General features: G+C 35.1%; 1 protein-coding gene across 1 annotated transcript in view; it reads right to left on the bottom strand.

Moving 5' to 3' along the window:
• Positions 1–280: 280 nt before the first annotated feature.
• LOC114050000 (formin-2-like) overlaps positions 281–12,617 on the bottom strand; it is a 473,042-nt gene continuing 460,705 nt past the window's right edge. Inside the window, exons 14-15 of the mRNA XM_027871502.1 lie at positions 2,679–2,760; positions 281–389 (exon numbers count right to left, since the gene is read on the bottom strand). Of these exons, the coding sequence (XP_027727303.1) occupies positions 363–389; positions 2,679–2,760 (109 nt within the window). The 3' untranslated portion in view covers positions 281–362. The remainder of the gene's footprint in view (positions 390–2,678; positions 2,761–12,617) is intronic.

Genomic DNA, 12,617 nt, shown 5'->3' with positions numbered 1-12,617 from the left:
ACAAAATGGTTGTTTTATAATAAAGAATTAGATAATACTTGTCAAAATTTTAGGAATTCAGCCCAAATAAAATTAAACAAATGATTGCCGCAAAATGAGGACATATTGCATGTAATAACTTTTTTTTAATGTAAAAAGTAGTTTATTTTCTGGGTCAATAAATTTAATTATTTTACTTTTATATTTAATTTGTGCACAGTACAGAGGAATTGATCAGTGAATCAGTCAAGAAAACAGAAACTAGACTTAGGTCAAGATGAAAAAAAAAACAATGATCCAAATGATGTAGTTTCCTTCCCCCCTAAATACATTGAACTTTGTTGATCTAGTGGCAATGATATATCCATTCTGACTTTTGGCGATCAGATTTTCATGCTTATCTTTGCTTTCTGAAAACAAACAGACAAGATAGGAAACAAAGTTAGCCACCAACATTTCTAAGAAGTTTAATGGTATCAATTCTCCAATGTTACTAAATATAACTTTTCTACTTGGAATAGATTCTAAGGAAGATACTACATACCTTTCATGAGCAAGCTTCTTTTCAGTGTTTTCATTAGACAAGATAAACTATATGGTAAGTGCTTCTAATGTTCAGCTTTGGATTGTGTAAAAAACATGTTTTCACCAACATATGCTTCTGCCCCCAAGTCAACCAGACTCTCCTCCAATTTTATGTACCATGTTTCTCCACCAGTCTCAGAGAAATGTGACTAGAGTTAACAAATTAGTCAATGTTCCCCTTCACTTATGACCTTTTAAACATATATTTCAATTAAGGAAAGAAAGTACTGAAAAGAGGCTGTCTGCACAATACATTTCAAGCTGAAATTTGAAACCTGATTCAAATTAAATGAATTATGATTTGTAGGAATAGGAAGGAAAACAGTGTTAGTAAGTAAAATATGGTTCCTAATCATCTCATTTTCCCCCTTTCTAATCCTATTCCATTTTAGGTTATTGTAATAACTTGTCTTTGTAGACAATGCTGGCAAAACCCAATTGCCAAAGTGCTTCACATTTAGAAATATAAACCAAGGACTCATTTAGTATCTTCTGTCTTTGGTGGCACCAAACCATTTCCCAAACTTTATAATTCAATACTTCCATAGATCTCATGGATGTGAGTGCTCCCTCCAACTCAACAGAGGCTGGTGCAATAACAGAGACAATGATGAGATAGCAACTTATCTGCATGGTCTCAATCTGTATGACATATTCATATGCCTCCATAAATCCCCCATGAAGAATTTATGCATCGCAATAGAGAGTTTAATAGATAGATCTAATGTTATCATTAGATAAGTATCAGTGTAATACTTGGGTGATCCATTTCTTATCCCTTACTCTTACTTCCATGCCTTTTCCTGATCATCAATTTCTAGGATGATTTCTTTTAAGCCATTTGTTGCAGGCAAGTCATCCTTGGTAATTTACTGTAACCTAGCTACACTCAGTGATAAGTCTTTCCTTTGGCATATGTGAACTTCACCTCTGTGAAGTGTGAATTTGATCAAAGGGCTGCACTTGAGGACCTAGAAGGCAGAATGTAGCCTTGAGGCCACAGGTTCCCCATCCCTGGCACAGAGGTTGCCTATAATTTTGATTTCTCAGAGATTATAGTGTTGCAGCCATACAGCAATCCTAGGAGAATATAATTTTGTATTTTAAAATACAGGTTTTGTTTTAGAAAACAGCTTATGACTGTTTAAAGCACAAATTTTCCAAATTTAGCCCAATTTGCTGTGTTCCTTGTTCAATCTGGGTCCAGTTCATTGTCCATTTGCAGTGTCAGTTCAAGGTATATGCACACACACTAACTCAATGGATTGTCCATTCAACTGCATATCATAGTCTGATGAAAAGACATTCTTTATCCATTTGCTTTCTTTTTCCCGTACTAAAAATTAGACCAAACTCTTTTGAGCAGTTGTGGATCCCATTAAGGAAGATCTGTAGTGTTCTTGGGCTTGATACAATCAATACAATGTGTCACCTAAACAAAATCATCTGCAGAACTCCTTATGATGAATCTCCTTTCCATAATCTAAATTTCAATACTTTAATTATCAGTTTGCATACTCCATAACATACACATTATACAAATTATTTGCTTCACTGCTAGTGAAGCAAACTTGTAAGCTTAATGCTCCCTTCCCCCGAATAATAATTCGTCACATTATTTAAATGGATCAAGTGGGCAAGAGGAAAATCTTAACTTGGGTGGTTAAATTCAGCTCATTATCTGACATCTGTTAAGCAACCAACTTTGTAATGCCACTCCTGGTTCTGAATTTCTTTTTCACAGCCCCAGGCAAAGGACAACACTAGTTGGAATTTCCCATTTTTCTCCCATCCCAATAAAGCTAATCAAATTGTAACATTTACTCTAACTTCAAAGGGAAGTCTGGAGAAAGTTTGAGAAATGGGTTCCCTTTTGTCAATAGTCTCATCCTCTTTTTCAGTCTGAAGATTCCGAACACCCTTAACCCAGCCCAGGCGCAGCATTCTGTCTGAGCAATTGTGTGAGCTAAACAAGAAACTCACAACTGATATCAGCACGAAGGGAAAAGAATGAAATAATAGATCAGTTTAATTGTGCATGTATTCTTACATGCATTTTAAGACCAAATTCTGAAAACCACAGGTCATAAACAAAGAGTATGCTATATACTTACAATTCCAGAATCATGTTTCGGCTTTATTTTATACAGAGATTTTTCTTTTTTCTGCCTACACACTTCCTCTGCTTCTTTTACTCTAGAGAGGGAGAGAACACATTTTGAAACATAAGCTGAAGAATAATAAACAATTCCTGCTATAGCAAGTGAGAATTTTATAACCAGTAAAAGCTTCACAGAGGAGCTTCTAACTGGTATCCCTAGAGATACAATGGAAACTTGCAAAATGGTTCCTATCAAAAGTAATAAAGACAAACTCCAAAGTCTCCATTTGGAGACAACATGAAAGCAGGAGAATGACTTCTCCTTATGCAAGCCTAAGCTGGCAAAGAGTAAGTTTAGGAAGACTTCACTAGGCTGGAAGTGTTTGGAATATAATCAATATTTGCTTTTCACCCTGTTTTTAAAACTTCATTTTCTGAAGAACCACCTTGGAATGTCTCATCAGGGAGATTCACAGAATGTCTCTCAACTGTGAGCTTGAAAAAAAAATTCACACTTTAGCTTCATTTAAAGATTCCCTTTTCAAATTCATACTTTTAGGAAATACTTCTTTCTTCATGGAAATAGAAAAAAAAAGTATCCCTTAGATTGGGAAAGAGAAGAAACTAACTTGTTGTTGAGTGATTAGTGGTGTGAATTTGGCCAAGTCACCCACTGTAGGCCTTAATTTCCTCATCTATCACGTAAAAGGATTGAACTAGATAATCTCTAACATTCCGGACCTTGATACTCTAATGATCTATGAGTCTGTGAGGCTACTTTATGTTTAAAAGATCATCTTTCTTTTTAGAACTGTGCATACTGTGTTCCTGGAAAAATAATAACAACAAAAAAGTCAGGCACTTCACATCTTAACCAAATCCTTTTATGCAGCTCTAGAAGGCCAATTTATCCAAAAGAAATGTATAATAAATATACTTCTCAAATCCTGTCTGTGGCAAAGCTCTGATGAAGGAATTCATCTTATATACAGTTGAATGAAACATTTACTTTTTACGATTCAATGAAACAAATACAATCCAATATCAGTGGCAAGAAGATTAATGATACAGTATACATTAAAGCATGACAAATGAAAGCAATTCCTTTGGACATAAAAAGCCTGATCTTGTTAGTAATTCCAGAAAATGATGACAATTTAGAAGACACTCCATTGTTGTTACTTTTATTACTTTCTACCCAAGCAATAAATTGTCTTTAATCCTCCTTCTAAACATTTGCAGAAGAAAAAAAAAGTTTCTTTATAACAAGCTAATGATTGCAAAGACCACATTTCCCCCTGAAATAGCTACCAGTAAATTTAAGTTGAAGTATTTGGATGAGACATTAAGAGAGAACTTTTTGTGCACTTAGTCAAAATCCTGTAGATCCCTCTATTAAATTCACTTTTGACTCTTTAAAAACATTTTTTCTTTTCAAATTTTGTTGGCATTTAAAAATATATCTTACAAGTTTTTAAATAATCTGAAAATCCTATTTTTTCTACCTTTTTGTGTCATTCTCTAAATACATGATGGCTATTTGTGAACAGTTGAATGTAATGATAAAGAATTTTTTTTCCATTTCACTTTAAACTAATAAAGAAATTCCTATGTATCAGAGTCATTTTGAGGTTTTAAAAAAGAGAGAGAATCAAAGAGATGAGAAAGATGGTAAGAGGGTTTTATGAAGCATCCTCTTTTACTTGGGCTGGATTGATTAGAATTGCCAGAACCCAAAGTTCAGAAATAATCTAGTTTGCCTATATTCTTAAACTGGGCAATATTCCCACGTGAATTAGCATAGTTAGGAGCCCAGTAAAGCCAGCTTTTTAAAATTGTGTCATAGAGCTGTCAGTCTAGGAACTTGACTCCCAGGTGATGTATTCCTCAGAATACATAGGTTTTCATAAAATTGTGATGGAAAAAGCTTTATTAATTTGGACGAACTGGATGTGGTGGTGGTGGGAATAAAGGGAGCCAATATGAATCAACAACAACTATGAGAAAGAAATATTTTTTATAAAAGATATGAAGTTTGATATTTTGAAAAACACTCTAATTCAAACTATCTGCTAACTTCATAGTTCTAAGTAAAAATCCTAAGGGGCTCCCTTTAATAAAAGATGAATAGATTAAATTTATAAAGAAAAACATTGATGTTCAGATAAATTAATTTGCATGTATTGAGACAAAAAAGGAGACTCAGTAAGCCATAAGGAGCTTACATTCTAAACAATCAGATAAACAGCTAATATGCTAAGTCTCTCAAAATAACCTTTTTAATAGGACCCCATGCAACCTGATTAATATTATTAATTTCATTAGGAGGCAGAGTAGGAACAATCAAAGGTTTACAAAATGGGAGATTTAGATACATAAGAGTGCCACTGAAAGATTACAGGCAGAAGGTTTATAGAGGAGAAAATAAAACCAGTTGTCAGCTGTGATTTTTGAGGTTCTTTTAGAATATCCAAGTGAAAATATAGTTGGAAATGAGTTCTCAAAAGAGAGGTAAGGGATGGAAAGCCACATTTGGGACTCAACTGCTTAGGTCACAGTTGAAGCCCTAGGTGTGAATGATATTGCCAAGGGGAAGATTGTAAAGAAAGAAGAGGTACAAAAATATTAAGAGGTCAGTGTGTCAATGAGGAACCACAGTACCTGGCACATGATGAGTATTCAATAAAAGCTTGTTGGTTGGTTGACTGATTATTTGATTGATTGAGTAAATTATATAGGGAAAGAATGACATGAGAAGATCCAAGAGATTGTGGTGCCTTATAAGCCAAGAATAGGAATGGTTGTCCATAATGTATGCTGTATGCTGTACTGAGGTCAAGAAAAATGTGGGTTGGAAAAATGCCTTTGGATTAGTGATTAAGAGGTTATTGGCAGCCTTAGAACACTTTTAGCAGAATGGACAAAAACCAGGTTCCAAGAGCCCAAGACAAGGATGGTTAAGGATCAAAATGGCAGCATTAGTTGCAGACATTTTCAAGAAGCTTAACATGGATAGGGAAGAAAAAGTTGGGGTATTAGGAGCAAAGAAAGGCTGTCAAGAAAATTTTCTTGAAATCTGTGATCCTTTTTGAATACTATCATTTTATATGAATAAAAAAGAACAAATGGTTTTTTAAAAACTTATTTAAAGCTGGCTTCTATTATTATTTTCATTCCTAGTATTCAAAAACTCCAATTATTAATTGTCTGGTGTTTAATTGGGTTGGTTCCCTTCCAAAAACAGGTCTTCAAATTTCTTATCTGTGTGGTGAACTCAGGCTTGGTTCTCTGAATTGGATTTAACAGGAGAGCAAATGACTCCAACACATCAAGGCAACATATAATAAGAAGTGAAATTTGTATCAAGACTAAAGCAGCTAAAGGATCAAAGATGTTACATCACATGTAGGGCCATGGAAGATAAAAACAGAAATTCAGCATGCTTTTGCTAGCAAAATGAAGTAAAGGGTAAAATAAGGAGCTGTAATAACATAAGAACAGAAAAAGAGACACCACTCTATTTTATAAACAAAGAGAATATTGAGGGGCAGCTAAGTGGCACAATGGATAGAGCATTGGCCCTAGAGTCAGGAGGACCTGAGTTCAAATCCAGCCTCAGACTAGACATTTGACAAGTACTAGCTGTATGACTCTGGACAAGTCACTTAACCCCAATTGCCTAATAAATAAAGAAAGAACAAAAAAAAAGATAATTTAAAAAAAATAAAGATAATGTTGTCCAGCATCCTACTTGATCAAAAACTTCAGAACCAGAGGTAGAAATATCATAGGAGGCAAAAAGTGTACATTATAAAAGGGAAAAAAAATCCAACCAAATAAAAAAGACACCTTTTGTCTCCATTAATGCCTGGGTTTAGATCTTCAGCAGGTATAGACCATCACCTCCTTCTTCCCAGGTAAACATCTGTGCTTCTGTGAAAGACAGCCCACTTCTCCCTCAGAGACAGGATTGATATGAAGGAAAGGAACCAGAGGCTAAGTATCCTATAAACAATGTCAACCAAATTAATCTCTTCCTAAACGATAAAGTCAAGATCATATATCTACACTTTGTGAACAGATTTTTCTGTTCAATTCAACAGTATTTATCAACAAAAAAGAAAAAACCCAACACCGTACAGGGTCCTGGGAGTACACAGACAAAAACATATACTGTTTCTACCCTTAAAATGCTTACATTCTATTGAAGGGACATAAATGTACAAAGAAAAGCATATACAAAGTAGGTATACATGAAGTAAATAGAAAAGTCTTTTTGGTTTGTTTGTTTGTTTTTAATATTTTTTTGGTAAGAGGGGAAAGACAAGAACATTAACCAGTGGAAGGATCAGGAAATGTTGAAAAATAGTACCTGAAGTTAAGCACTAAACGGAACTAGAGATTCCAAGAGATCATGTTGAAAGAAGACAGTATTACAGTTGTTGGGTGCAATCTACCTCAAAGTGGGAGAACAAATGCTATGTACAGAGCACTCAGATATGTGGATCTTGCTTCTCCCCTGTAATTGGAGATTTGGAGGAGAGAGCAAAAAACTCCCTACACCTCTCTTTGAAGAGGATTTAGAAATTCCAGCCAACTCTTCATTTCCCACCAGCTGCTATGCTTGCTTTTAACTCCATTAACATCATGTCCCTGAGCTGGGTTACCTTCTAACACCCCTCCTCCTTCCCTCCTTCCCTCCTTCCCTTCTGTGTATTATCTTCCTGATTGGATTGTAAGCTCATCATGGGTCAGGGACTGTTTTTTTCTTATTTGTAGCTTCAATGTTCAGCACAGTACTTGTTGTTTCAGTTCAACACTCAGTGATCGTTGTGCAACTTCAACTACTCTGTAGAGGACCAAGAGGAGGCACTCTTGAGAAGAGGCTTGCTTTCTGGCACCAAGGGGGAGATTTAAGTGTCTAAACAGTCCTCACAGAAGAATGACATCAATCTATTAAAAGCCTCTTACAGGCCGAAGATTTTTGTATTGCCCTTTCCTTCCTACTGCCACTTGGTTGGTCAGTCAGTCAGTAAGTAGTCAGTCAGTCTATCTTTCTCATAACACCTCTCTCTCTTCATATATATATATATATATATATATGTATATGTATATGTATATGCATATGTATATGTTTTAATGGATAGGAAATAACATCATGTATAGGTAAGTCACTTCTAACTCAGCTTTCTTTATACAGTTAGACTGCCTTCTTAGAGTAAAGATCAACATTTTTACAAAGCTAGAGTAATAAAAGTGAGAAAAAATATAGTATAGTGAATATCATACAGTTTTTTGATCTTCTGTAAACTTTTAATTTAGTTATATTCTTTTCCACTGGCCTAACATATACTACCAGAGCAACTGAATAGAATTATCTTGGCATTCTTACTATAAATGAAATCAGAAGAAAGTTGCATTTAAATGAAAGGATGATTCACAGGTTGTTCTTGGAGAGGCAGAGAAAGGTATTCATAGAATTGGCTTTATGATTTTCTTTGAATCAGCAAGAAACATACTGCAGAATTCATTATAAATATGTGCAAAAAGATCACTTTAAAAATAATTTCTGCAGATGGAATACTATTGTTCCATAAGAGATGATGAGCAGGTGGACTTCAGAAAAAACCTGGAAAGACATACATGAACTGATGCTGAGTGAAGTGAGCAGAACCCGGAGAACATTGTACACAGTAACAGCCACATTGTGCGATGACTAACTTTGATAGGCTTAGCTCTTCTCAGTAATGCAAGGATCTAAGACAACTCCAAAAGACTCATGATAGAAGATGCTGTCCACATCCAGAGAAAGAACTATGAAGTCTGAATGCAGATTGAAGCATAGTATTTGCTCTCTTTTTGTTGTTGTTATTGTTGTTGTTATTTCTTCTTTCTCATAGTTTCTCCCATTGGTTCTAATTCTTCTTTATAACATGACTATTATAAAAATATATTTAATATGAATATATATGTATAGCAAAAATCAGATTACATGCCATCTTGGGGAGGCAGGGAAAATTTAGAACTCGAACTCTTTTGGAAATGAATGTTGAAAACTAAAAATAAATAAATAAATAAATGTATTTTAAAAAGAATGGAAGCATATCAAGGATAGGTCTTATTTTGTAGTTGTGTCTCTAGCACTTAATATGGTGCTTGGCACACAGTAGCAACTTAATACTGACTGATTGATAAAAAAAAAAAAGAAAATAATCAAAGTTTATTCCCCAACATTTGTTTCAGAGAATGAAAAGGTAGAGAAATTCCACAAAGAACTTGATAAGATCCTTCAAATTATTTCAATATATATTTTGACAATTGGTGTCTTCAATGGAAAAATGGGTATAGACAGGAATGGCAAGAAATTTATTATAAAACATGGATCCAGAACAAGGAATGAGAAAGACCAAAGATGTATCAATTACACAGAAACATCCTACCCATACTTCAGGAATACTTTCTTTGAGAAAACAATGAGAAGGCACTAGATGTACTGAACATTAAATAACATTGCAAAAATTAAATTGATTATATTTTAATAGATAAGAAATGACTCATTACTTATATGGGAGTCATACCCCAAATTAACTATCTAGACATAATCATAGCAGTGGTCTGTTTGAACAAGGATTAACCTCTAAATAATTAAAATGACATGCAATGGTAACATTACCTATTGGTTACTCTCTCAATTTATATTCATACAGATGGGTTGATTTCCCAGAGGGTAGATGCTACCTTGAAGTTCAAAGGGTACCCTGTGGATATTCACTTCAAAAACAATAGCTGATTAGTCCTTATCAGTATGTGTCCCCTTAACAACCTGAGAGTAGACACAACTAATTCAGAGCAAAGGTATTCACTAAGGAGATGAGCTAAAAATATTCCTCTCATAATACTGTGGGGAGAGCAGGCACAAACTTAAGAACCAAGGCTATTTACTCCTTCAGTATTGCTGAGCCTTGAAATTTTTTCTCTGTTGTTGCTATTTATTCTTAATTTTTGAAGAGGACCATTGACATTACAGGTTGATATCTTGACTTGCACATGAATTGGATTTATGTGAGGCAGAGTTGCACAAAGTCATCAGCCTCACTCTGTCTTCCAGAGTCATCAAAGTCCAATGGCAAGACAGAAGTCAAGATGACTGGTATTGGCCTGGGATGCAGTGCCTCTTGGAGACCTTGGAGTCTTCAATGTCTGATCAAGCTTTAAGCACTCCACAGTGCCTACTTCAGCTGCCTTCATATCCATTGGAACAAACTGTTCTCATCTGCCATTCATCTGGGGAAGTCTTCACCTGTTTGGGTAGACACTCCCCTAACTCACTGATGGATTTGAGGTCTAATGATTACCCTCAATCTGGTTTGACCTGTCTGCTGAGATGATTTATTGGGGTGCGGCTGCTGTGCATGCTACAGCTTCTTGGATTCATAGGTGAAAATTGGGTTACAAGTGGACACCAAAGGTGGATGAGCAGCCTCCTTCCTGAACACTCCATACAGTGCTCTCTACTAAAGGGTTCTCACAGAGCTTTCTCTTGGATGCAGTATTTGGGCCGTGTGTACTCAGATGGGTTTCCAAAGTCTGCTCCTCTCTACAGCTCAGGTATTAAATGCTGAGGCTCACCTTCTTGTTAGTGGATAGCTGACTTTTGATGTTACAAGGGGTCACAGTCCTTTAAGCCACTTTTGGACTTGAGTGACTGCCTCTCTGTATAGAGTATGTCTGTGCTCTCTGAGACTCTATGTCCCAAATGCTCTAGCATTGACTCTCCACCTGCTGGATGCAGTGGTCTCTTTCTGGGAAAGTGGCTTTGCTGCTGGAAACCATGGCTCATGTGTGTTGGAATGTTGGGAGAATAGAAAAAAAAATCCTCTAAAAGATGGGTTCTGCATTTATTTTTCTTTAACTGACTCTTGATCTTTGTTTTTAGGGATTGATACTTTAAAGCTCTGAAAGTTAATTTATGTCCTTTATTTTGATAATCCAAAGAAATTTTTCCCTGTTGATTCAGAAAAATGTTCGTACTTTATGAGGGGGATACTGGGATGGTTAACACCTTGTTAACATATTATAACCATATTAGCTATGACTACATTCTGTAAGTATATCAAGTGAGTTGAGAGGGAGTGTCCTGCCTTTATATTTTCTCCCAGTTAAACATTTGATGGGCAGCTAGCTGGCAAAGTGAATAGAGGAGTGTTTGGCCCAGAGTCAGGAAGACTGTGCTTCCTGAGTTCAAATCTGGCCTCAGACACTTACTACCTTTGTGACACTGGGCAAGTCACTTAATCTTGTTTGCTTCAGTTTCCTCATCTGTAAAAGGAGCTGAAGAAGGAAAGGCAAACCACTCCAGTATCTTTGCCAAGAAAAGCCCAAATGGTGTTATAAAGAGTTGGACATGACTCAAAAATGATTGAACAATAACAAAAACAAATTTGAATGTCCCAATCAAATCAATGGAGTTGCTTTTTTGGAAAAAGTCACATGTAACAGTTCAAAAACAGCCTGGAAATCACAATTTTCCTACCAAAATACAGACTGACTCTAAATGGTGGACCTGGGAATTGCACTCACTTTCAAATTCATTGTTACACAATTTTTATAATCAGCCATCATTTTGCAATATGCTTAAAGTGTTACCCCTGTAATGCAAAAGTCTGATGAAAGCCAGACTGTTGGGAAAATATAAAATAAAAAAAAGCCTCCTCTTTTTGAGGGAAACTTGGTCCCTACAGGGCTCCCAAAAGACGTAGAATTCTCCCCACAAGAATTAGGGATCAGGAGTAAACTAGAAGTCACTCCCCTATCCTTCAAACAAGAAATTAAACTTTTCTGGGTAAAAACTCCTCTGGCTTCCAGTAATACACAGAACACCTGAAATTTCCCCAGACATCTGCAATACATACATATACTGGTTAATATATAAAAATGCATCTTGAATATTTTAGATTCCATTATATTTTGAATATGTTTTCCCCAGCTATTTTCTTTCTTTTGGGTTTCTCCCTATAAACTGTCTCTTTGCTTTATCTATTAAGCAAATGTTGATTTGGGTGTTCTGAGAAATACTGATGTTAGGCTTGTGTCAATTTTCTTCTTGCTTGATTTTTTTCCCTCCAATTCTGTCATCTGACTTTCTTAAAGTTCAAGAATGAAGACAAGGTCATTGCAGAAATGATAGTAAAAATGAAGATTCTGATGCAAAAGGAGTCATTGCCAGATTAGAGATGAAGGATATGATTTTTTAAGCTGCCAAGTACTACTTTCAATTTAGTTCTGATGGAATACTTTCATTTCTGAAGCTTATAGAATTAATAAATGGGGATTTCTTTCTCATATCGGTTGGACCAAATGGCTCTAAGTTTTCTTCACTCCCTCAAGTTCTGTGATTCTATGTGTTTAAAAAAAATCGATGGCAGACTTTTTTTTTATTTTTTGGCTGTGAATTTAACTCAATGATATGTGTGAAATTTTAATTTCTGATTTTGCTATCCTCAGTACAAAGAAAGCTTTTTTTTGAAAAAAAGGAAAAATAAAAATAAACTTTTTAAAAAGTACCAAAAAAATATATCTTTAAAATCAAGGCATTTTGACAGTATAAACTGGTGATATCTTATATGTCAATGAATAAAAAGTGGGTAGATTAGATTTACCTTAAATCATCAAATGTTTGTTCAATGCAGCTCGTAGCTTTTTGCTTAATTAAGGAGAAATTGGGGGAACTATATTAATGGTATAATAGAATCAAAGATGTTTAAGAAATACTGTTACTTCAGTAATGTAAAGATGATATGGTAATGAATCATTTAGTTTTGTCCAACCAACAGGTCAGAGAAGAGTAAAAGACTATAATAAACTGGATAGAAATTTGATATTAGGAGGCTAAATTTTATGTTATAAACACTATAAAATCTCTAACCTTCTCCAAGATATTTCTCTACTTCAG

Source organism: Vombatus ursinus, unplaced genomic scaffold (assembly GCF_900497805.2).
Source record: "Vombatus ursinus unplaced genomic scaffold, bare-nosed wombat genome assembly UNPS02014798.1, whole genome shotgun sequence".
NCBI lineage: Eukaryota > Metazoa > Chordata > Mammalia > Diprotodontia > Vombatidae > Vombatus > Vombatus ursinus.
Note: the sequence above shows the minus strand (reverse complement) of the source record. Positions and strands in the feature narration are given on the sequence as shown.